We start from the raw sequence: 27,293 nt of genomic DNA, 5'->3' as shown, positions 1-27,293 counted from the left end.
CAATACCATCAACACCACCCTCATTGGGCTCATCTCTGGTGGAGACGAGTCTGATTATAGGTGGGAAGCGGACAACCTGGTGACCTGGTGCAGCCAGAACAACCTAGAGCTCAATGCTCTTAAGACAGTGGAGATGGTTGTGGACTTCAGGAAGAATACAGCCCCACTCACCCCCATCACCCTGTGTGACTCCCCAGTCAACACTGTGGAGTCCTTCCGCTTCCTGGGCACTATCCTCTCCCAGGACCTCAAGTGGGAACTGAACATCAGCTCCCTCACCAAGAAAGCACAACAGAGGATGTACTTCCTACGGCAGCTGAAGAAATTCAACCTGCCAAAGACAATGATGGTGCACTTCTACACAGCCATCATTGAGTCCTTCCTCACCTCCTCCATCACCATCTGGTACGCTGCTGCCACTGCCAAGGACAAGAGCAGGCTGCAGCGTATCATCCGCACTGCTGAGAAGGTGATTGGCTGCAATCTGCCTGCCCTCGAGGATCTGCACACCTCGAGGACCCTGAGGCGAGCGAGGAAGATTGTGGCCGACTCCTCCCACCCTGGTCACTCCCTGTTCCAGTCACTCCCCTCCGGCAGAAGGCTGCGGTCCATCAGGACCAATACCACACGCCACAAAAACAGTTTCTTCCCTTCCGCTGTTGGCCTCTTCAACAAGGCCAAGGGTTCACACTGACTTCGACTCAATGTCCTTAAAACACACTGCTTTTTGCACTGCACTACACAATCTTGTACCATTTGTATTTTTTGTAATTTGTATTTTTATATTGAACATTATTACTGCAACTTTATATTACTTCATATTTTATTGTATAGTTTATTTTAATTCTAATTCCACTTAGTATTGCTAGTTATGTACCCTTAGTATAGTTAGTCCTCATATTTACATTTTAGATTCCTATATGTTTAATGCTTGCACCTTCCTGCCAAAGCAAATTCCTTGTCTGTGCAAACTTTCATGGCGAATAAAACCCATTCTGATATAAACTTACTGACAGTTACTACACAGCACAGCATGGTTCCTGTCACTCTGTGTGTGTCGGTGTGTCGTTACAGTGAAGGGGGGACGCATTGATGCTGAATAAAGGGGAAAGAGAAAGGGAAGGGGTAGTAGAAGAGAGGGGGGATGACCCCTATCTAGTCACAGCAGGGGAGGATGGTGAGAGGGTGAGGAGGAAGGGAGGAGGGAGGGAACTTCGATTCCTCACAATGGGACACAAATACACAGGACTTGTGCGTGTATGTGCGCTTGTCAGTGCGTGTGTCTGTGTGCATGTGCTAAACTATTTGTGCTGCTGTTTCCTTACATCTAAGATGTGAGCTGGATTAGGGCTTCCTCAGGGGTGCAGGGTCATGACCTGGACAACGGCAGTCTTACGACTTTCCTACGTCAGTTCAATGTCAAGGAGAAGTTCTTTGAGGTGCCGGCATGATGTCCTAGCGGTCTGGAGGGTCCGGGGGAAACAGCGAGTCCACACACAGACCCTCTTTAAAAGTCTCTCTGAAGCCAACCCCTGTGGAATGCTGCTTTGTGACTGGCTGAATGGACAAACTTGACCCCCAGGCCCAGAGAAACCAATCTCTCTGACACACACCCGTTGCCCCCACCCCCCCCTCACACACACACACCCACTTTTAGACACTCAAGCACACACACACCAGTAGTCTCTTTATCTCTAAAACCCACGCCACTGACACGCACCATGATGTGTTACAACAGGACAGATAGACGTTTTATCACTGAGACAAAGACTGCTAAGTGCTTGATGCGAAACCTTCACAGCCTGTTTCAACTGTCAATTGGGTTTTCATTGTTGTCATTCTATTGTGGGAGTTTACCAGCGTCCTTAGAATATTTACAGCTGTACTGTTTTCCAAGTTACATTTACATTTAGTCATTTAGCAGACGCTCTTATCCAGAGCGACTTACAGTACAGTAAGTACAGGGACATTCCCCCGAAGCAAGTAGGGTGAAGTGCCTTGCCCAAGGACACAACGTCTTTGGTTTGCACAGCCGGGAATCGAACCATCAACCTTCTGATTACTAGCCCAATTCCCTAACCGCTCAGCCATCTGACTCCATCTGATTTTAACTCAAGATTTTAACTCCATCTGATTTTATCTCAAGTTAAAATCTTTAGACGAGACACTGAGCAGACAACATTGATTAAGTCACAAACTAAAGCCCTGCATCGGAATGAGAACCATGTTTGAGTACATCCAGAAACACATTTAGCAATGTAACAGTAGAGTTTATTCTTCCAATGTCCAATAGGTCTTCATATCTTTATATGTGTAGACATTTTAAAGTCACTTTCAGGGATTAAAAGATATAGACATACTGTGATGTTCTATTCAGAAACCGATTTGACCCATAAACAGCAGCAATCTTCAGGAAGCAGCTCGGTATATCACTGAATATCGCTCCCAGGACAAAATCGACCATTCTATTTCATTATGCTTCTCACAAGCATACACTTTGAGCTCATATCCAGTTCTCAGAAGTACCTACAGCAATTGGCATGCATTGTAAGTCCATCAACGTCTAGGGAATGAGGGTTTGAAGGTTGTTAGTCACATGTTTAGGAAGCAGTTGTAGTTTTTAATGGAGGTCTTAAAATCAATCTTGTCTTCGACACAGAACGACAATCCAGATTATACACTTATTATGGGTCTGATCTGTTTTCAGTTTCAGCCGTGACAGAATAAACCCAACCCCACTATTCTGATCATCTGATTGGACCATATGGGGGAATGGACAGTTATCTATTTCTAGTTAATTGAAAGCAAATCAACAGTGATTGATTTCTTTGTGAAAGTCAATTGTATATAAATTGTGTATCTTTGTGAAAGTGCTTAAATTCACAAATATATACAAAGATACTTTAGAAGACACTGGCCATGTAAAAAATGTATTTGTCATAGTCTATTTTAATTTGTAATTGGTGCATGGAATGATAACCTCCGTAAGATATTCTTCACAGTCCCTGAGTCGCATTTTTAAACCAGCTGAAGGACATTTTATTTCTTCAGTCTTGCCCAGAATTCTCACAATCAGATCACTTATATCAGATAATGGGCATTCCAATGGGTTGATTACATTTAGATGTGTATAAAAGCTGATTTTCTATTAGCAAGGTAAGTTGCAGTAAGAAGGAAATTGTTTCTAAATTCCTAATCAGAGTGATGATATGGAGGAGATAAGTCACACAAAGTTTTCAATTGGATATTTTTTGATTATGTTAACACCCAATCTGCTGAATTGAAACCATGTCTTTCAGTATGAGGTAGACCAGGTAGTATGCTGATACAGATATAGAGAAATAGCATTTTCAATGGAATCTAAAAATGGTTGAAACATTCAAATCATTTAGTAGTGTTGCAAAAATAGGATGATTTGAGTGTCAGGACACACACACTAACCTGACGTTCACATCTCTGTTTAATTTCCTCCAGTTGATGGGAGAACTCCTTGGCTTGTTCTTCCCTTAGAGATTTGGAGCGACTCAGGTCCTCCTCCACCTTCTCCATCTATAAACAGAGATGAATATGGCACTTAGAGAACCAAGAGCAGCTCTGAATGTTAAGATTTACTAAGACTTAAGATTTATTAAGACTTAAGATTTACATCTGAAAGAATAAGTCAAAGATTATAGGAATAAACACACATTGCACACAGGGTTAGTCTTGAACAATAGCACTTCGGTACCATATCATACTATTGCATCTGAGTCTTGATCATCTTATGTATGGTTTAATGTTTATAGGAAGAGAAAACAGGTATACTAAATAACTGACTCTTACTAAGTGAACTATAAGTCAAGAGCAGCAGGTTGTAATAACCAGCAACAACAGCAACAACAACGGTTGCAAATGTCATTTACTGAAAATGGTCATGTACTCAGGCTATGCCATGTAATGGTTTTGAAATGTGAAACATGTTTAGATTAATCCCCTTAATACGCTCAAAAGCATCCTTTGAGCTAACTGTGTGACTTGAGATTCGATTCCACATGGTGTGTTTAGCTTTGGTACTCTCACCCAAAATAGGGCAGACACACTCCTTTAAATGCGGTCCAACAGCACACATCTGCTCCTGGCACGTGGGCCTAATCCATTTATGATACAACTCCATCACAGAGAGAAACAGAGAGAGGGAGAGAAAAAAAGGGACAGTAATACAGTGATGGAGAACTAGTGATGGAGAAAGTTAGAGATAGTGACAGAGAAGAAAAAAAGAAACAAATAAATATGGAGATCCTTTTGATGTCCTAAACAACATTAAAGGGAGATCGCAAGATCAACAGAAATATGGAGAAGGTTCGTGAGAAAAAGAGAGAGGGGACGAGGATGGAGGTGAATCTGGTGCCTCTCACCCACAGCTTTGATGTGGGCTGAGGATCAAGAAAGATTGAAGACTGGGCATCCAGGGGCTTGCTGGGCAGATGGAGAGGAGGAGGAGAGAGAGGTGGAGGAGATGGAAGGACACAAGGTAGAACTGAAGGGGGAAGAGGAAGAGAAAGTTACTGGAGAGCTGGATCAACCGCATATAATTCACATGCAAGCCTCTGTCCACACACTTGCAGACACCTAACCCTATCCATATTCCAGCCCACAGCGTGCCAATAATTACTGTATCGACACATACTGGTATGAGCTAATTAATGTATCACATCCACCCACTTCTGAAATGTACAAACCTTGATGTGCCGTCAATAAAGCCCACATACAAGCACCCACTCAGAACAATGTCTATGCCCAAAAGTATTTCACAAAAGCCTGACAGAAATCACCAGCGCAACTACACAGAGTGAGTTTACAGCCAAGTCTCTGGTGATTTGAAATCTCCCAATAAGCATCTGCCCACACTCTGCCAAATGTCAAACAAGGACCAGCAAAGCAACCAATTACCGCACGGTGTGGCTGTTCTGTACCCCCAACCCCATCCCCCCTCCCCTCCTGGATCTATCACGCCCACTAATGCTGAACTGTGGGTTGAATAGCACTAATCTAAAGTTTAGCTGCTTACTGATCACAGAACAAGAGCTTCTAGTTATTTCGTTTTTTTATTTGGACTGGTTGAAATGCACAACAGCAAAAACAGGATTGTTGCATTTGTGTGTGAGAGATAATTTTATAAGGCAATGTTTCATACTGATATGGAGTCAGGGACATTATTGAAAAGAAATTGTGAGAGCACAGAGAGAGGTAGGGAGAGCAAGGTAGCAAGGTGTCTGTCTTAAAGAAAGTAAGAGCGAGAGAGAGCGAGAGAGCGAGGGAGAAATAACGAGACAGAGGAATCAAGAGTGTCGCCAGCGTGGCGCCTGTGTGCATCTGTGGCCAGGCTATGTGTCCTCAGCAACGGGGAATCTGTGTGTGTATGTGCGCAACGCAGCCTGCAGTCATCTGTATTTTCTTGGTTTGAGTGCTGTTTGTCATCCTGTCTCTGTGGTTGGTGAAAGATTGGGAGAAGAATATATGTGCACCATGTATCTATGAAAGGATGCACAAGTGAGCATAGACTATGTTCTGATTGTGCATTTGTATGTCTGATCATATGTGCATATGGCTGGCATTGTGTATGTGCTAGCATTGTGCATGAGCAACTGTAGAATTGTGTGTCTGCTAGCATTGTGTTTGTGCTACGATTGTGCACATGCTACCATTGTGTATAGCGTGCTATACGCTTTATGTGACACGCTCTGGTGAAAAGGGGCGGTAGTTGGCCAACTCATTTCACAGTTTTTCTTACAGAAAGTGCAGATTGCAAGCTTTCAAATGATGCATCATACAATCAAAATAGTTGAAGAAGATACCCGTATCTGAATGTTGATAAACTAGGAAAGCTCTTGCCCAAATATTCGGCTTCCAAGTACCTTTTCACACTTTAAGAGAGGTGTGATTGTTTTGTGTTAATCATTAGAAGCGTTGAGCACCGGTTATTTAACCACAGTGAAGAAAATAAAACTATATTCGCACTCAATCAAATTCCAGGATCCTGCTTATCCTAGATGTGGGTTTTTACACCCAGTATTTTTAAACTGACTACATTGCATTGTACCTGGCCCGATTATGGTTCATCTTGTTGGTGCAAATCGCATCTTTCGAAAACAGCCTGAAAGACAAATTCATCCTGTGCACAGGATGCCCGAGATTAGCCTTTTCATTCTATTTAGTCTGTAGATGTAGGCTAAAACGAACGTATGACAAAAATGTATGCCGAACACACAGAAGGTATGCTTGAAAGCTGACACAAACTACTTGTGAAATATTATATTTAAGGGTATGATGAAAAACTTGATGTCACACTGCTGAAATGATGGAGATGGGTTACAATTATGGAACTATCTGATTGAAAAATGAATGTCTCAGTTATTCCTTATGTTATACTCTAAGTTGTATTATTGGAAATTTGATGCTAAGCTGTGACTGTGATTATGAACAATAGAAGTGTGGGACATTGGTTTTAAAGGAGGATGGGGAAATACCACTCAAAAGGAATGCAGAGGCCTAGCTGTAAATTAGGACATATACATTTATGGCCTAGCTTATGGAACTCCTACAAGCCAAGTTTGAAGCTGTCGAACCCAGGTCAGGCCTAGGTCTGTGTCTAGGGGTTTTCTATGTTTATAAAGCATGAGCATCCCATACCAATTAGAAGAAAGTCGATGTGTGTACACCCAACAGGGGCCTGGACATGGTCAGATTTATGTAAGGACAGAGATGCCAACGTAGTACAGCTTCTGTAATCAGAAACCCTAGTACAGGAGCCAATTGGGTGACAAAGTGTAGAAATTGTCACCAACAGAAAGGTACCAATAGCAAAATTGACACAAACAATAGGAAGAAAATATAAGTTAATGTCCGGAGAAAACTTGCCAGTCTGCTCTTGGGAGCACACTCACCTGGATACTTTTGTCACCCTGTGTCTGAATAAAACTTTTGCATCAAACACTGAGTTCCAGTGCGTCTGTTGGACTTAGGATCTAAACCACCTCAACACTTCAATTTGGGACTTAGTCTTATTTTTCACTTGTACTCAGAATTTTTCTTCACTTCGAGACTTGGAATTATTTCACTATACAAGGGAACGTACAAAATTATTTACGACATGTACTTGAATCGAGACCAAATCTGCCGATTCACTACTTGATTAGGAGGGGGGATGGGATCGTACTTTTTGTGTGTACCGTACTTTGTGTTTGTAACTAACCTGCAGTTTCATGTCTCCATAGGCCTTCTCTGAGCTGAGCTCGACTTGTTTCTTCAACTGCTCCAGAGCACTCTCAGCCTGCTGGGCCTGCTGTCTCTGACTGTCCCTCACTCTCTCCAGCTTCTCCTCCTTCTCCCTGAAAAAACACACACACATTAACACTCCTGAACATAATAATCGACATACAGACAGGTAAAACTTACAACCAAAGAACCAATGACCACACCGGCACAACAAACAAACTATACTGTATAGTGTCAAAATTTTACCTCTGTGTATTGTCTTACACAGCAGTCAGGCATAAAAATATATCTATCAAGCTAGCTAGCACATTGCATGTACCGGGCAAACAAAATATGCTTATCTACACAATTTCTTTACACAATTCGTTATTTTTTTTGCCAGAGAAATTCCACATAATAAATTGACCAAATATGCAGACAAAAATCCACTTAAAGGCCACATTTTGCAAATCTTGCCTTCTACCACAATGCATTCAGTTAAACAAATACTAGCCCCACATCAGTATCCATGAGAAATGTACTTCTGAAAATATGCAACAGCTCATGGGTAATCGATAGATGTGTCTCCTTCATATTTTAATCCTAGCCTATGGGTGTTCCCTCCGGAGAACTGTGGCTGGATCCAACAGATTTAGTGAGCAGGGGGGATAGCTGAAGGCTTGACAACTATGTTGGGAGGTACCGGTGTGCGGGGCTGTCACTGCAGAGCAGGTCTTTAGTTAAGGATCACACTACAGAGCTGACAAGACAGCTGGCAGACAAGGCTGCTGTTAGCAGGAGCAGGGTGCACTTGTGAGTTGAGTGAGAGTGTGAGACAGATAGAGGGGGAGAGAGAGAGAACCTGCGTTTTAGAAAGGAAGAGGGCAAGACAAGCCTTGTGCTTGGGTCCTGAGCAATATGCCTGTGCCCAGTTCTCAAGATATATTGAACTACAGACAAACAAGTAAACATACACACATAGATTCCTGCCTTTTTAGTTAGATTCATGTGACGATGCACCGTTTAAGTGTACACATAAACTGTAACTCCTGACTGACAATTATTTTCCCACCTCCTCTAATACTCCGGATGATCATGTGTACTGTGTGTGTGTGTGCAATTACTCCCAATAGACAAAAACAAGGGAGGAGGATTCGTTTTACCCAGAGGGCAAACACCAATAAGCCAATTATAATGGAATAAATACTGCAACTAAACATATTATTTCAAACTTTTAAAGCTTGGAGGTCAAGACATGGGCAAATGTATGTGTGTTTGTGTGGGTGGGTGGGTGGATGATAGCATGCATGAGTGTGTGTGTGAAGTGTTTGTGTCATCTATAAGTAGTAAATATAATTGTCTAAACAAATGTAAATGTAAACAAGCATACATTGAAATGTATTTTAAATCTACATGGCACAGTCCCATCTAGACTGGTTCATTGCTAATGCTCCAGGAAGAACACGCTCCATGAGGCATAAGGTGTTTGCATGCGTGTGTATGAGTGTATGACCATAAAGAGTTCTAAATTTCATAGTTTATAAATCAGGATGTGGTACGGTGACACAGCCATAAAAGCATGGCAGTCACACAACCAAGCCTCTCCTTGAAATCTAAAGGTGTTTTGTCTCTGTTAAGATGCTGTAAAGATGTATTTAGAAGAAAAATAGAACAGAACAGAAAGAGGAAAAATAGACCATCCTTTTTTCTCTATGCTTCCTCATTTCATGCTCCACCAACCAGCAGATGAAAACAACATCAGGAAAAGCAGGAAGCAGAGAAAAAAAGACAGGCAGAAAAAGAATGTGAAGACATTACATTTACATTACATTTAGCCATTTAGCAGACGCTCTTATCCAGAGCGACTTACAGTAAGTACAGGGACATTCCCCCGAGGCAAGTAGGGTGAAGTGCCTTGCCCAAGGACACAATGTCAGTTGGCATGACCGGGAATCGAACTGGCAACCTTCAGCCCGACTCCCTCACCGCTCAGCCATCTGACAGACATTTGTTTCTCTTCGTAATGCTTGTTCTCTTTGTAATTTTGGTCTCATGTCAGACATCAAAAGATGGAGATTTTTTTTCTCCTCCCCAAAATGTTGTGTACTTTTAAATTATTAATCAGCCTTAAAACATTACTGGCCTCAGGCCTAAGCCAGACTCACAAAGATGTGGAGCAAACCTGCGCAAAAAAAAGACAGAGAAAAGTTGGAGAGAGATTAGAGAAAGGGGAGAGATGCTTTAGAAGAAGCCGGGTCAATGGCTTCCAAAAACAACCCAAGAGAAAAGTTCAGTGCATTGCGAACCAGTTTCGCCACTGAACGGCCCGTGTGTTATAGAGATGTGAGATGACCCTTACAGTACCTCACACTTGACTTACATTACTAAAAGGAAGGATTTGGTCTTAGTGTGTAGACTGTAGAGAGCTCCATGTTGAGTGAAATTGTCCTACTAGAAGCACAAGAATGAACCAGAAGAAACTTAACTTTTCAAACGTGTGTGTGTGTGAACAGATAAAAAAAGCTGCAGACAGTCTGTCACCATCAATCATAGACTTAGGGGGTGAGATGAGAGGACAAGAAAAAGATTGAGGGAAGCCTGGTGGAGAGGGAGGAGTAGAAAATAAGAAAAAATAAGAAGGGGGGGGGGGGGGGGGGGGGGGGAGCAGCTCTTAGTGTCCTAGTGTCTTTAAATGGCTTTTGGTCAGAGAAGTGGAAGGAGCTGAGACTCAAATTAGAGATGTGCCCTTAGCCAAAGAGGAAATTCTCTCATCCCTCCATCTTAGAGGGCTGCTTAGAGGGGGGGAAAGAGGAGAGGAAGAGAGCGAGTGTTTTTAGAAGAGGGGGAGGGAGCTTCCAGCCTCACCACATGCTAGACAGGAGGTCCGGGGATCAAGTTTTTTCAGACCTCAGAAACCACATGACGCTTTGTGCCGAGCAAACACACACAAGTACGCACGGACACACACACACGTGCACAAGCACATAAACAGACCATTCCATAGCTGTGTAAGTTATCTTGTGTGTCGATAAGCCATTCAACATAGAAACAGAATGTGCTGCATCTGAGTGGAATGCAACAACAAGGCAAACACGCTAAAACACATACTCACGCTCAAACACACACATGCTGACCCAGAAATGGGATGTTCATCCCTATGGATGGTTTCCAGACTGTTCCAGAAGAAAAGCCAGTGTCTGTTTGTGTGTGTGTGTGTGTGTGTACGTGCACGTCTGTGAGCTCATCCCCAAAAAATTATAACGAATCCATCACATCAAAGAGGCCCCGGAAAAAGGGAGAACACATAAAAAGAGAGCAAATGCAAAACTGAAATACTCGACGGCATGAAACTGCTTTTTCATCCCCCTCCCCAGAGAGAGAAAAAAAGAGAGATAGAGGGAGAGAGAGGGGGGAGGAGGTAAAAGCAAGCTCTGAGACTTGAAAAATGCACATGCAAATATGTCCAATTCAAAAACAGCTATAGCTGTTCTAGTGGTCAGATATTTGGTTTCTGACCGGAGACTGAATGTGTGAGAGAAAGGGAGAGGGGGATGGGGGTGTTAACTATAGGAGGATAACTTGGAACCTTATTTGTATGTTCTCCGGATTGCAGTCAGTAATGTGAATGACTAATTGATATGGTCATCATGTTGTATATGTGCAAACATATTTTTTTTCAAGTCAAGTGATTTCCTTTGTGCATATCTTTGTCTGACAGGTCTTGGTCTTGATCCCATCTGTGCTCTGTAATTGTGAGAAGGGACACACTTTTTGTTAGTTGGAAGTCAAATCCAGTACCAATCTAATTAGTTGGGGACTAACCTTGCAATTCAGACCTGGTCAGGTCTATAGTATTGAGTTGGTGACTAACCCCTTTCAAAACAGATATTTGCATGTGGCCACCAAGGCATTTCTCCTATTGACTCCTGAAGGCCTCTGTGTTCTCCTAGATCCATACTGTACCTCCACCACCACTACGTCCTGTTGTTCCATCCCTGGTCAGCACTCCTAGTTCCTCCAACACCCCACGGCTTCTACAGCACACCTGAAAACCCACCTGCTTTACATAAACTGGGAGGCGAGTGATAGAGGGATGTGGAGGGGCTGGGGTGGGAAGAGATTCCAGATTCCCAAATCCAGAAGAAAACACAACAATGTGCAGGGAGGGTGGGGGTGTCTTGGCGTTCTTCATGACATCTTTACTTGTTTTGTTTCATTACCCATAAAGTTGATATCTGCTGGTGTTAAATTGTAATTTGGAGGTCATTGTCGCGAAGGCAGGCCAGCTCGGCAGATAAGCTAGCACTTTGGTTCTTTCTCTCCTCCTCTCCCTCTCGCATCTCGCCATCTCTATTCTAACATTCTCTGATGATCTGAGGCACTACGGATGAAAGGGGGAAGAGAAACTTTCTTTCTCTGACGGCTTTGTGGTTCTTTATGTCGTTGCTATAGTAACGTGGACGTGGATATCAAGCAGATGATGCAGTGCTAATTTGCATAGCGGTGTAGGGAGATCTTTTCTCTTCGCAAAGACCGACTGAATGGAGAAAATACAAGTGTACCTCACAGTTCACCTACCCTCAGCATGTCCCCTCTGTGATAACAAGCCAAACTTAGCACAAATACAAATCTGACACTTGCTCAGAAAGTGTAAATACCCATATTCCAAAACACAAATGGTCACATATGCACCCACACAAAAGCATTCTTCGACTGTAAAATACTGATCAAGCTGATTCCAAACAATGTAGACGCCAGAAAGACACCACCTGTACTCACAACCGTTCTCAGGCTTCAAAGATGTCTCACCAGTCTATTCATAGATGCCACCTACGTCATTTCCAAACAGACCGCCGCCATATGCACGACCGATCTCGCCCAGTATGGCCGCCCACACTGCAAAATTTCAATTTTAGGCTCCGATCCTTATTTGTTACCCCCAGTTTTCTTTTGTCCCTTATTATCTGCCCCAGGCTTGCCCCAATTGGCTTTCCATGACAGAGCTATAAACATTTATCTTGTGCATAACCCCTCCCCATACAGTGGGGATAGCTTGAAGGCTTTGGATGCTTTTCAATATGCTGTGGCTGGATGCGTGAATGAGGTGAAAGTGCGGCACCTGGCCACCAAGGACTTATATTTAATAATGGGAAATTTAAGTATTATATAAAAAAAATCAAATGTATGATTTTGGTGGTAGTTTACTCTGACTAGGTAGCGAGTTGTTAGCTAAGTGGCTAACAGCTAGCTAGCACTAATCTTAGAGCCACTTAGCTCACGGCTGTCATTAATCTGGACAATGTTCATTAGTGTCAGATGCAGGGCTTGACATTAACTTTTTGAAGCACTTACGTTCCATGCACAAAAGTCACTTGTCCGAGATCTTTAAAGATCCTTTAAAGTGGAATTGAAAACGAGTTTTAAGTTCATCACACCACAGAAGAATGTGTTGTTAACTACCCATCCAAATAAAAAAAAAAACACAGACAAGAATGTTAAATTAGGCTTTGAAATCGTGAGAAAATCAGCAGTCTTCTCTGCTTGAGACTGGGGGTGCGTGTCGCCTGAAGGAGCTGAAGCTCCGCCCCCTCGCTGGAAGGCACCGCCTGTCTCAAGTACCTACGACCCAGATAATTTATTTGTTCAATGAGTGAAACATACAGATGCATTTAAATGAAGCTTGTTCCCCTGAGCTGTAACACAGGAGTAAAAATGGACACCAGAGACAGCGAGCTCTCCAACTAGGCTACTTCTAGCACATAGCTACCATTTCACCAAAATACCATCATTCTACACCGAGTAATATCAAGTTAGCGGTTTGCACTAACTCATAGCAGAGATACCTCTGGAAAAGGTATCTAGTATAATTAAAACAAGCACACAGAACTGAGTGATGAACTGCTGGCGGCGGTGGATGGTCCAGGTGCGACCGGAGGAGGAACGGCCGGGAAGGCGATGCTCGGTACGGCTCCGCACTGCAAGAGAAGCCGTGTGTCCGTGAACCCCGTCGGTCTTTGGTCCATGTTAAAACTATCCGCCGTAAAATGGTCACTGCAGAGGCGGCTGTTGGAGTTGATGCAAAGCTTTCCATCAGCGTAGCTCTTCACAAAATCAGTCCACCTATTTTTCCTATGGAAATTAAATAGCGTTGCAGCGCAGCTGAAGTTCTTGCATCCAGGGAAGATGCAGTTGCGGGTGGAGGGAGACATCCTGAAGCTAGCTGATGTAGGCTACAATAACAATACCGCAGGAGTCGTAACTGAAGTGGAGTTGGAGGACCTCTTATGCAAATGGGCTCCAGGCTTTTATACTGTTTCACCGGTTGAGAGGAGGAGCCATGCAGTGATCTGACGTAGATCGGTCAAAGTGACGTAGATCGGTCATTTTTTGGCGGAGAAACTGTTCTACGGTCTAACTCGCGCTTTGCACATGCTTTCAGGAACTAATTTCACACGTATATAATGTACTGAGAAGCAAATCATGGCATTTACTTTACAGGATCTTTAAATAGTCTCACCTAGTGAAACGGGCAAAACTAGCCTGGCTAATGGAGGTCGCTTTCTCAGGCAAATGACGAATGAAACAGGCTCGGTTAAAGAAATCCAAGATTTTGGCTATCTTCGGCAGGCTCGTATCTACAAAAAGCAAGTCCTCCCTGATGTTTTAGGTGTAGAATTGAGTGAAAAACAACATTGTGAACACTGCCAGTGAGCGCCCGAATCTGACTCTGAGGCTAACATCAAAACAGTGTAAAGGGAGACCAAGACATGGCTGCCTCCTACTATGCGGGCAACGCATTCTCACTCAAATTTCAAGACTGTCGTGACCCAAATCAAAATTATGATGCGAGAGTTTCAATGGGGAATCGCGTTCTCTCTTAAAGGCTGTCCTCCTCAACCTTTTTGATGCAGAATTCACAGAGATGAAATTATCAACTTCACTGAAACACAGAGTAAAAAAGCTAGCAACTAGCATCAATTGGTTAATAGATGTAATGAGTGGCACTGCACATAACGTTAAGTAACATGCCATTTTATTATGTTTGAGGTATAACTTGTCCAGTGGCGCAAGTACATTTCTCTTCCACTTGTGAAGGGAAACGAGGCCTACGACTCCAACTATTATTATGCTATCCATTACAACAATAGTAGGAGAATTAGCCTTTAGTCTTTTGGTATAGAATGAAATACCAGTCCGGGGTTCCTCTTTCGGCTGTTGTTGCAGCCAACTGCACGACATATTGCAGGCATGCAATTGGTCGGTAAGATAGTGGCGCAAAGCTACAGTGACGTCATGTGAATCAAATGAATAGTCTACAGACAGCATATGGCACAGGGAGGGCCCGCTGAGCAGTTTAAACTAGTTTAATATCATTTCTCATCCTCCCAACTCCCCTCCCGAACGTGTGCAGACACACACACACACAGACACAAACTTTATGTGTGCAATCTCAAACTGACTTTGAAGTTCTCCTGGATCGCCTTGAAGGGGCTGTCAGTGTTGCCACGGCAGCTGGCAGGTAGCAGACATCACACCAGTGTGCGTAAGTGAGTGTGTGTGTGTCAGACGGAGAGCTTAATTAGCTAAGCATCCATGTGACACTTGCCATTTCTCCCTATTTAACTCTAATGAGAGAGCGAGCATCTCTTTACTGATGGGTGGATGATTTATGCACAGATCAATCTGCTGTTTCGGTATCCTTGCTGGGGGGGGCCAACTGACAGACAATAAGAGAACAGTCGTTAAATGTCATTTAGCATTTTCCACAGTACATACCACACTTTCAAAGGAAAATCCATGCATGCCAGTTCACCCGAAAAGGAACGGGACTTATTCCCCAATCAAATTCCCCCTTATAAGTAAGGCTGACTGAGAACATTTTCAACCCTCGCAGCATCAGATCCATTTTAAAAGCCAGATAAACAAAAGTTATAATCCATCAAAACACCTCTAACCTCTATGCCTCTAACCACTGATAAGGATAACAGCAGATGACAAATCCCCATCCTCTGTATACCAGAAGTGATTTTCACTAACCCCCTAAAGCCCTACATGGCTCAACAGGCACCAGAGTGTGAAAGCTGTTGGCCTGGGTTCAGGTCTTTTGGATTGGGCTGAGTTTGGCGTTTAATTGCACAGAACCCATTTTGACATGCGTCTGAGAGACTGTAATCTGTGTGTGACCCGGTCCTGTGGTATTGTGGGGTATTCATTACTGGCCAGGAATGGTATGCCGGCAAGGTACTGTAGGTCTGGGCCCCAGTGCATAGTACAGAGGGGAAGGAGGAAGACAGAAGAGGGGTGGAGAGCAGAGAAGTGAGGAGGGGTCTAAACTGTTGTTTTGAAGAGAAGAAAAGAGTGTGTGAGTAAGTGGTTTGTGTGTGTGTGTGTGTGTGTGTGTGTGTGTGTGGTAAGATAAATCAGGTTGCCGTGTCATTCCAGAAGTTCATAAAATGGTTTGTGCCGCAGGGTCTCAGATGTTTGTTAGGGATGCCTCTGGGACTGGGTGGACTGGAGAGGAAACACAACTCCGGTAAGTTAGCCAGCAGTAACCAATAACATTGTAGGGGAGGGCTCCAGGTGACATAATCAGTTGAGGCCAATGGGAGGGGGGGATGGTTTTTGAGTTGTTAAGTAGTTAAACTCGGCTGCAGTGTTTGATGAAAATCTCGCTGTTGGGATAGATGGGTGGAAGGCTGGGGTGGGAGGTGGGGCAGAGTAAAAGAAAAGGTCATGGAAAGAAAAAACACCTTAAAGTAAACTATACTCTTCCTCTCCAATGAACATAAAAGAAAAGCCCAGGTATCTGATCACTAGTTTGAGAGAACATTCCCTAATGTGAAGCTTGTTCACATTAGGGAATGTTCTCTCAATCATCCAGTTGTTGAAGCAACAATTGTCATTTTTGCCTCTCTCTCTCTCTCTCTCTCTCTCTCTCTCTCTCTCTCTCTCTCTCTCTCTCTCTCTCTCTCTCTCTCTCTCTCTCGCAGACAGAAATTGCATTGACACCCCTCCCGTCATCATCGTAACTACCCCCCACGCCCCCCGTCCACCTGGTTCAGCAGGTGGACGGGGGGGGGCGTCTCTCTCTCTCTCATATATACACCAAGTACTTCCCAATATCTCCCAGGCATCCGCACATTCCTGTAGGTCTGCTAGGATCCCCCAGCCCTGCCTGGGACACCCAATAACTCTACATCTGAAAGAGGCACTGGCCACCATTCATTCATGATATATTCTAATTTCTCAAAGACTTCTCAGATGTGACAAACGTACAGCCACCGCTCCTCACATACTACAGTGTGTGTTTGTTGAAACACATAGGGCCCTATTTTAACAATCTGAAACGCAAGTATCAAAACGGCGGGATAATTGACTTGGCGCTTGGCGCAAATCTAAAATGGGTTGGTCTGAAGTAGCTACATTACTAATGGGTGTGGTTTGGGCGTAACGTGCAATAAACCAATCAAAGCGTAATCTCACATTCCCTTTAAGAGCAGGCGCGCTTGTGCCATGGCGAACTGTTATTATAACGGCGGATTTGCCAGGCGCACGCCAGGATCGGTTCACAGCTGAGGAGACCGTCGTTCTCGTCAGGGCCGTAAAAGATAGAGAAGCGACATTGTATGGGAAAGGCAGAGCAGTTTTCTCATTGCACTAAGTTGCCCACTCATGCTGCTCATTCAAATTCTTATTTTTACAAATATTTTATTTTTTAAATTGTTATATTTTTTAATTGTTTAGTTCTTAGAATTTGCTTAACCATTGTACTTTTTTACTTCATTTAAAACCCGTATATGTTTATTGTTTGCACCTTCCTGCCACAGTAAATTCCGTGTTTGTGTAACATACATGGCGAATAAACAGAATTCGGATTCTGATTGGGATGGGAGAAGAAACCCACCCAAATTAGCTTTGGTTAAACAGGCGTGGGAAGAAATTGCCACAATTGTTACAAATCAAGTTCACATACATAGAGATTTCTCATGAAAATCTTTTTAACCATTGACATGAAAGAAATGTAACACAGCCATACAATAAATCAAAACAATGTAGCTTCGCAGGAAGAAGACCCTGGCCTCGCGTTTTTCCTGGTCTGTGGCGGAATTGTTTTTCTGAAACTGCAAAATAGCACAAGGGAACGTTTGTGCCGGAACACGCCTCCTTTTTTCGCTGAACCGCCCCCGGGAGCGCAAGGTCATTCCCTAATTTATCGACGTGCGTCTGTGGAGGCTGCTTTGTGTCGAGTGCAAACTAGGAATGATACTTGCGTCGTTGACAAAGTCAATTGCGCTGTGTGCAAGATAGGGCCCATAGGGTGCTTTGTGGTCAAGTATTAACAGATATGTCTGTGTCACAACTCTACTGTCACTGTGAGGGCTCAAGACTAGTAAGAACACAGCATCAGGTAGCATACGTATCTAACTATGGGCGTACCTGAGGGACTCTTCTAGGTTTGCTATCCTTTTCCTGGCTTCAATTCTCTCCTTCTCTGCCTCCATGTGGAGGGAACGCACCTGTGAAAGAGTGAGGGAATGAGGGAAGGAGAGAGGGAGGAAGGGAAAGAAGGAGAGTGATAGAAGGAGGGAGGTAGGAAAGGAGAGAGAAGGAGGGAGGGAGAGAATGAAGGAGGGAAGAAGAGAAAGAGGGAGGGCAGGAAGAAGAGAGGGAGGGAAAGAAAGAGAGATAACACATCACTCAGAGAGACTCTCGGCCCCATGACCTTCACCACCTGGGTGACTCTTTATCTCATCATCATCGTCATCGTGGACCTATTTTTCCCTGAAGCCTTCTGGCACAAGATAGACAAACGCAATATGGGCATGGGGGTGTAGACTTGTGTGTCTCTCAAAGTCAACACAATGTCCTTTGCCTCCTGAAACTAGACCAAATCTAAACCTGAAATGGACTTCACCTTCGCCTTATTGGAACAACCCCAGGTGTACCAGAGCCAGAGCCCAGATGTGCCAGGCCCCCTGTAACATCCCCCCCCCACCACCACCACCACCAACACACGCACACACTTTATGACTGCCCTTCATCCAGGGCCTTTGAAGCAGAAGATGGTCCAGATGTTTGGGGGTTCAAGATCTTATAACACAATCTTCACCTGCCGAGACCCCATTGATGCCAAACAGTAAACTGGGGGGGGTTCTGAGGTTAAATGAGGTATAAAATCCCACACAGGACCCCACAGTGTGGGTCAACCCTAGCCCTAGCCACAACCCTAGCCCTAGCCCCAACCCTAACCCTAGGGTTGAGCAATCAAAGATGCTATACAACAGGTCAACACACTTATTGTCTTCTTTAGGCTCCTATCACTGTCCTCGGTTTTCTTCACTGTTCTTAAACACATAAACATGTGCAGAGAAGAGACACAGGCACTTACAGTTGCAATCAGAAATATTCATCCCCCTCACCTCAAAATACATTATAGTTATGTGGATTAAAGATTATGACAATAAATGACAAAGAAAACTCATTAAACAACAACAAATATTTACTGATACATAAACTCCTCAAAAAAAGTTCGGAAACGTTATTTAGGTCGATTATTCCTCCCCTTCAGTATTTTATATTGATGGAAAGCCTGATTAGTCACCTTTACAACAAGGTACAACTTGTAAGGATCATGCATTCGTGGAACCAGCAACACAGCTAACCGTGTTGGTAGCGGCTCCAAAAACTTTGCCAAAATCCCCTGCAATATTCTTCTGTTGGTATTCACTCTCGTTTTGAGCTTCAAGTGGGATCAGCTTGGGCGTGCTGTACGTGCCAGAATGACCAACGCAAACATGTTGGCTGACTTACAACAATCCTGGTTGAGGAATGGGAGGCCATCCCACAGCAGTGTGTGACCAGGCTGGTGACCAGCATGAGGAGGAGGTGCCAAGCTGTTGTGGCTGCGTATGGATCTTCCACACGCTACTGAGGTCCCTGACAGTGTAAAATGAATAAAATGTAAAAATTGCCAATATGTGTTGTTTTTTCCTTATTACTGTGAGAGAGTGCAAATCATCCAATCCACCAAGCAACTCAAAACAAGAGTGAATACCAACAGAAGAATACTGCAGGGGTTTTTCGCAAAAATCTTTGGGCTGTGTTGCTCGTTCCAAGAATGCACGATCCTTACAAGTTGTACCTCGTTGTAAAGGTGACTAATCAGGCTTTCCAACTATATCAAATACAATACCAATTTGTATTATTGAAGGGGAGGAATAATCGGCCGAAATAACGTTTCTGAACTTTTTTTGAGGAGTGTATTTGAGTTATTTTGACAGCAGAAGTTGACTTAACTTTGACGTTCAAATGAAATATTTAACTATTTTAACACGTGCAGTATTATTCAACCCCCAGCTTCAGTACTTTGTGGGGCATCCTTTAGCTTTTATAACTTCTAACAAACGTTTTCGGTAGGTGCTGACAAGTTTCTTTGTCACGGCCACAGCCGTGCCCCCCTGTTGTTTTTGTTTTTGCCCTGTCCTAGTGTTTCCCTGTCATTGTCTTCACCAGTGTCTCGTTCTCATTAGCGTCATTGTGTGCACCTGTGTGTCGTTTGGCTCTGGGTATTTAGGTTTCTGTTTTGTGTCCAGTCTTTGTCTTGTCATTACTACTACCCATGTCCCTGTGAGTACCCTAGCTGTTTCCCGTTTTTGGAGTAATAAACCCTTTGTTCTACCATGCCTCGCATCTCTCGTGCATTTGGGTCCTACCCCACCTCTCAGTGTGACATTCTTACACCTCTGTAAATCTTTGCCCATTCTTCATGTGCCAAAGCCTCTAGCTTTTTGATGTTTGATGGCTTCCGTGCTGCAACTGCCTTCTTTAAATCCTACCAAAGATTTTCAATCTGATTTAAATCTGGTGACTGAGCAGGCCACTCCACATTCCAGAATATTTTTCTCAACCAAGCTTTGGTTGACTTGGAGGTGTGCTTGGGATCATTGTCTTGCTGGAAAGTCCAATGATCACTAAGGTTTAATTTGTCAAGAGAAGGCATTACGTTTCTCTTTAAAATGGCTTGGTATTTCTGGAAATCCATGCCAGGTACACAATAAAGATTGCCAGTTCCTTCCACAGAAAAACAGCCCCACATCAATGACCCACCTCCATGCTTGACCGTGGGATGGTTTTATTCTGGTCATAAGCCTGGCCTTTCACACGCCAGACAAACCGCTGGTCCATATGTCCAAATTGTTCCAGTTTGGTTTCATCAGTCCATAGAACTGTCTCCCAAAACGCTGTAGTCTTATCCAAATTCCTCCTGGCATATTGTAGTCGACTTTTGATGATCTTTATGGTCAAGAGTCCGGCCATGAAGTCCTTGTTTATTCACTGCACGTCCTATAGTTGCCACTGAAGCACTTGTACCAGCCTTCATCAGGTCATCCTGTAGGTGTATTGTACACACAACTTGGTTGTTTTGACTAAGTTGCTAAGGGCCCCTTGATGAAATGTTGGTCTTTTTTCCACGGCCAGGCAGGTTTGCAGCTGTTCCATAAGTTTTAACCCTTGTGTTATCTTCGGGTCATTCTGACCCATCAGTCATTGTGACCCACCGTCGTATTGTGACAAATTTACCTCATACAAAAACAAAGTGAAGCATTTTCTTTTAACTGTCGGGCTGTCTCAGACCCCCCACATTGGAATGGTTAAAAGAAAATTATTTTTATTTGTTTTTGTATTGGGTAAAATTGGGTAAACACAACGATGGTTCGTTATGAACCTTTGGGTCATGTGACCCGAAGGCAGCACGATGGTTAAACTTCCTTATAATGCTCCCAACAGTGTCTATAGCAATATTAAATGTTTTGGACGTCTTCTTATACCCAAGGCCCTTCAGGTGTGATGAAATAGTCTCCTCTCTCAGCTTTTGTGGAAGCTCCTTTGTCTTTCCCATGATTACAACCTTGAATACCTTCATGGGTGGGGTTTATATATGCATCATAGTTGAAGCAAATGAAGGATCGTTATAGAGTTCCCAAAGGCTTAATTACGTTTCAACTCCGCTTTAGGCCATAAAAACTGTCAAACAGCTTTAAAAACAACAATATTGTATAGCGGTTGAATAATTGTGACATGGCTATCTTAAAAATTATATATATATTGTTACACACAAAGACTACATCATGCATTTTCTGTGTTGATTTTATGTATCACTCAACTCATAAAGAAGTCATCCGAAGCAGAATCGTGCTCTTGGAAAAAACTTTAATTGATAAATCCTTAAAATCTTTGGGGGGTTGAATTTTCTGATTGCAACTGTACATATGCCTGTAACCTCCTCCTACCCAGCCACCATCCCCCCAGTGTGTCCACCCTCACCTCCGACTGTTAATCACAGCCTTATCTTTACAGCCCGGGACATGGAAATATCAAAGGGACCTACCAGGACCATGAAACTTTCATCTCCACTTGACCGTGGTCTGTTAGTCAAAGAGCATTTCAAATGGACCAGAATTTCAAGTTACTTGAGTTGAGTTACACAGATATTTGGGTGCTAGGCTAGGCTACCACATTCAAACAGTACTCAGCAGTGTATATGGTGTATATTGTATGGTAGAGCTGGAACAATGTCAAGTTTGTTTTTCCTCATTTGTAAAGGAAGATGCATGTTTTACTTAGCTCATCCTCTTAATAATATTCTATATGGGCTATTTACATTTACATTTAGTTATTTAGCAGACGCTCTTATCCAGAGCGACTTACAGTAAGTATAGGGACATTCTCCCGGAGGCAAGTAGGGTGAAGTGCCTTGCCCAAGGACACAACGTCATTTTGCACGGCCGGGGAATCAAACCAACAAACTTCTGATTAACAGCTCGACTCTCTAACCGCTCAGCCATCTGACCCACCGATTCTGTGATTCATGGATTATTCTGATGCATCTTCAGGTTTGTGAGAAAGCATGGTGGTACCTTTTTCTCAGTATCGTGTAGTAGTTTTGCTTTCTCCTGCTGCAGCTTGATATCTTGGTCCTAGTGAAAAACAACAGTCGTGGACAGAATCATAAAATAAAAAATACTATTTTTTACGCCTTGGTCAGACTATTTATCTACAGGTTCATATTATCTTCGTTTTTGTTTTTTCTTGGAAAATTAAGCGCATGCATACACATAGAAAACACGCAACACATCCACAATGACAAACTCCACAGTATAGAAACAAAGTGTTTACCCTGATTTGTTTCTGCCTCCTGTGTTCACTGTCCAGGAGCTGCTGCTTGAGCTGAGCCACAATCTGTTCAAGGTCTTCTATCACTTCAGAGGCCTGAAAGAGTGGGAGACAGACAAAGACAGCAAAGCTTATAGTAACCACTAAAGTAGACACAGGGAGAAAGAACTCAAGCACACTAACAATTGTTTCTGTTTGTACATTCCATCCATGTCTACAGCACCTTTAAAAGGATCCTGCGCTTACATCTACTGTCATAACTTTGAATTCATAAAAGCAGTACTGGGCATGTGATCAAATTCCCTGCATCGTTTTATAGAAAGAAAAACTACAAATTTGATTAAAGATGGCGGTTGTGTTTATGTTTGGGAGCCGGGTGCAGTGATGGCCAAGTGCACCTTGGCCGTGGAGAGTGCATGTTCATGCTGGTAATGGGTCATGTTCGCCTCGTGCTTTGACTGTAGTTTCTGTAGCTCCTGCTCATGCAGCTCACTCTGGTTCTCCTTCTCCCTCAGCAGAGACACGTTCCTGGAAACCCAACACAAGGGTTGTGGTATTTGAATTCGACATTCAGGAAGAATCCCTTATGCTAAATGATGATAGTCGGCTTGCGTGTTTAGTAAGCACATTATCGGCACTCAGTGAGAATACATTCAGGTGTGTGTGTGTGTGTTGAGTGTGCGTTCCGTTACAGAAAGCCTGCCCCAGTGCCCCTATTGACTTCTTTCCAATAGACAGCTTTGATATCACTAGGGATAGTTATCTATTTAGGAATGCAGGTCAGGACACAACATTCTGGAATGGAACACATTTGGCAGGCAGGTTCCAATACGACATTCGAACCCTACAAACAATTTAAAATCGTTACTGTGTTATTTCAGCTTTTATAAGCTTTTATTGAGATAGTGACAGTGGAGAGACAGGAAATGTCATGGAGAGAAGATAGGGGAGAACATGGAGGAAACTGTCCAGAGTAGAGTCAAACCTAGGCCCCTGTGTTAAGGCCTTAGCCTATGTGGTAAGTGCTCGCTCCAAACGTTCATTTAGTGTGACCTCTCTCTCTCACCGGCGGTTGGCCTCCTGCAGCTCAGAACTGATGGTGGCAATGTGGATCTCCAGCTGGTTCTTCTCCTGGGTCACTTTCAGTCGCAGGGCATTCCCATTCTCCACCTCAGCAGATAGACGCTTCACCTGTCTCTCCATCTCTCGTAGCATCTGCTCCTAAGGGACAGGGGGAACGGAACGGTGTTGGTCCGAAGCAGAATGAACCATTTGGTTGTCTATGATTTTTCTTGGGGTTTTCAAATATATATAAATATACTCACTGTAGTGCCTCTGTGTGTTTGTGAGTGTGCACGTGCATCTGTATGTGCACTACTGTCTTTCTATAAAGCCTCAGTGGAACATAAACTTCAAGCCATAGTTAAGCAATCTCAGTTCCTCTGGTGTCCTGGATTGGAGAGTTACACTTAGGTGGGGCTGCTCTAAAATGTTGCTTCTCATGCCTCTTCAACAGCTCGTCTAGAAGTTTAAGAAAAATAACTTTAAACAGTGGCGTGTTCTGGCTTGTGAAAGGTTTTGGAAACTTCTTTCTTCCCCAACTCCACTCTCTCTACCCTGCCCTGAATGTGACTCTAGAACACTACAAGGGGAGAGAAAAGTTCAACTGCACTTTACAGCACTAAACCTACACTATAACAACAAAAGTATTGGGACATCTGACCATCTCGCGCAATTGATCACACCGGTCACCAAGCCATTTACCTCCTCTGAGATTTTCACATGTAAAGCTGACATGGTACATAAACATGGCATAAGCTATATATAGGCAACTGGTTATTCCAACAGCCATCACAACAGCATCCCAACACAATGTGGCCACATTTGTCTTTTTTGCAGTAGTCTTTGTAAAATACGTAATGTGGGTCATACAACTCCATGTAAGGCTACTTCTCAACTTTGATGATTAACTTTGTGTCATCAATCGTCCCAAATGTCTCCGTTGGTTTGTGATGTAGGCTAGCCTATGGGTTTCAGGGTCTCTTCTGCTTGATTTTTAGGCTATGACAGCTCATCTATCTCACTCTTTGTTAATAAATCAAATATACAAAATAACATGGTGTGTTGCAGGCATTTCACAGCCAATTGTGATGCTCTGCAGCCAGTGTGTTCCAAGCGTTAGTTGGAACTTTTAGGCAAAAAAACATGAAGCAAATTGCCTGTATGTGTAAAAACCGCTTTATCTCTCCCGTTTTGTTGGAATATATCCTAACTAGAGAAGATACAATTTCTGGGGAAATTGTAGGGTGTGCTTGCTTGCGTCGGTTGCACAGGGGTCTGTATATTTTATATAAAAATGCATCGGGCCTACTTATTATTTATAAAGATTACATAGATTTAAAAGCATCTTTTTTTTGCTGCTCATTTACAACTCAAAATACGAGTGAAGTGTAGAATGAAATATGATGTCTTCTCATTTCCCCTGCAAGAGGCAGCTGACAGGCTGAATCAAAACGAATACATTTGGCAGACCGGTGTACAAATGGACCTAATCTCTATGACTTAAACGTCCTTTTAAGTTGTCCCTTCTCGTGATATTTTCAGGCATTTAGCCTACTCATATTGCATTCATACATTAACAAAGAACCCCCTTTGAAGATTATTCTACGACTTTACCGGCAGAAGATAGAATCGCGATTCAAACAGTACCATCTGCTAACTGAAAATATGCCCCCAAAAACGTAAATAAGCTTGACATTTATTTAGTGGAAAATAGCTCATTCATAAAAAGCTCACTGGTAGCGATCATTGTCAGTAACAACTCAAAATGCGATATAGCCCTGTGTGGAGAAGCTGCCCCGGTAAATTCTACTACTACAGTACAGTACTAGACTACTGCTGTGTTCGTCTTGATAGCGATTGCGTTGGTTGAATTCGATTAAACGTTCCGTTGTACGGTTTAGGCTGAAATTAATTATTTTCATGAACAGATTGACAAAGTTTAGGCTGTGGCAATGAAGTTCAGGTTAGTAGTCAGATAGTTTCCCTACTGAAAGACTTTTGAGTAAGGGGAGTGCCGAACATGTTCTGTTGCCGTTTGACTTAAACAGCTGAGGAGTTGTTGTTAGCTACTCACACTAGTGTCTCGGGTACAGTAGGCTACAGCGTTGCAGTGAGCTACACTGGTTTGAAACCACAGGTAATGGTAATTTCACCAACAAATCGTTTACTAATGTCAGAATAAATCCTACAACGAAAATGTATATGTGAGGAATGTTTATTTTAACGATTGAAAACAGATACATCATAGACCACTGTAGTATGTGTTGCCCGGGCAACACAGGCTAATGTCATGATGCTAATATGTCAGTGAAATAGTAGACTACTGTTTCCGAAAATAGATGTACTTCCTTAATAATATCAGCTTATATTGTACATTACACATCACAATTGTGTGTCATATCACAAAGTAAAATGAGTAAATATTTATCACCCTGGCCTCTTTGTTTGTGGCGTTTCTGCAGCTGCCTTGCAGTAAAGCTATAGTTAGCCTAGCTATCCCCCAAGTTAACAGATGCGAAACGAATGTTCTGCCAAAGGTAGTCACGCGTGTTTTCGTGACATTATTGCAGACCGGTGTAAAAATTGACCTAATCTCTATGATTTAAACGTCATTTTAAGTTTTTCTCTTCTCATGATATTTTCAGGCATTTAGCCTACTAATATTGCATTCATTCATGAATAAACAACCCCTTTGAAGATTATTCTACGACGTTACCCGGCAGTAGAAGATGGAATCGCAATTCAAACGGTACCATCTGCTAACTGAAAATATGCCCCCCAAAACGTAAATAAGCTTGACATTTATTTAGTGGAAAATTGCTCATTCATAAAAAGCTCACTGGTAGCGATCATTGTCAGTAACAACGCAAAATGCGATATAGCCCTGTGTTGAGAAGCTGACCCGGTAAATTGTACTGGTACAGTACTAGGCTACTGCTGTGTTCGTCTTGGTAGTAGCGATTGCGTTGGTTGAATTGGATTTAACGTTCCGTTGTACGGTTTAGGCTGAAATTAATTATTTTCATGAACAGATTGACAACGTTTAGGCTGTGGCAATGAAGTTCAGGTTAGTAGTTAGATAGACTTTTGATTTAAGTAAGGGGAGTGCCGAACATTTTCTGTCGCCGTTTGACTTCCTAAACAGCTGTGTACTGTAGCTAGATGTTTTTGTAGTGTGTCTCGCGTAAGCTACAGCGTTGCAGTGAGCTACACTGGTTTGAAACCACAGGTAATGGTAATTTCACCAACAAATCGTTTTCTAATGTCAGAATAAATCCTACAACGAAAATGTATATGTGAGGAATGTTTATTTTAACGATTGAAAACAGATAACGCTACATCATAGACCACTGTAGTATGTGTTGCCCGGGAAACACAGGCTAATGTCATGATGCTAATACTTCAGTGAAATAGTAGACTACTGTTTCCGAAAGTAGATGTACTTCCTTAATAATAGCAGCTTATATTGTACATTACACATCACAATTGTGTGTCATATCACAAAGTAAAATGAGTAAATAGTTATCACCCTGGCCTCTTTTCTTGTGGCGTTTCTGCAGCTGCCTTGCAGTAAAGCTATAGTTAGCCTAGCTATCCCCCAAGTTAACAGATGTGAAACGAATGTTCTGGCAAAGGTAGTCACGCGTGTTTTCGTGACGTTAGTGACGTAAGTAGCGTCATTGACTGTGGCTAGCAAATTAGCCACCGTTAGCTTCACTTTTCGCCACAAACACTTAATTTCCACTTAAACCATGCAACGGAACGTAAATTCCAATAGAAGCAACTCAATCGCTACCAAGACGAAACTTTTGACACCTACGTTG

At 42.9% G+C, this 27,293-nt stretch overlaps 1 protein-coding gene across 1 annotated transcript in view; it reads right to left on the bottom strand.

Annotated features, from left to right (window-relative positions):
- Positions 1-27,293, bottom strand: part of cep112 (centrosomal protein 112) — a 210,057-nt gene that overhangs the window by 75,703 nt on the left and 107,061 nt on the right. The window contains exons 11-17 of the mRNA XM_067233023.1: positions 23,474-23,628; positions 22,806-22,935; positions 22,411-22,503; positions 22,152-22,211; positions 17,671-17,750; positions 7,232-7,367; positions 3,442-3,549 (exon numbers count right to left, since the gene is read on the bottom strand). Of these exons, the coding sequence (XP_067089124.1) occupies positions 3,442-3,549; positions 7,232-7,367; positions 17,671-17,750; positions 22,152-22,211; positions 22,411-22,503; positions 22,806-22,935; positions 23,474-23,628 (762 nt within the window). The remainder of the gene's footprint in view (positions 1-3,441; positions 3,550-7,231; positions 7,368-17,670; positions 17,751-22,151; positions 22,212-22,410; positions 22,504-22,805; positions 22,936-23,473; positions 23,629-27,293) is intronic.

The sequence above is a fragment of the Osmerus mordax genome, chromosome 3, assembly GCF_038355195.1.
Source record: "Osmerus mordax isolate fOsmMor3 chromosome 3, fOsmMor3.pri, whole genome shotgun sequence".
Taxonomy (NCBI): Eukaryota; Metazoa; Chordata; class Actinopteri; order Osmeriformes; family Osmeridae; genus Osmerus; species Osmerus mordax.
Note: the sequence above shows the minus strand (reverse complement) of the source record. Positions and strands in the feature narration are given on the sequence as shown.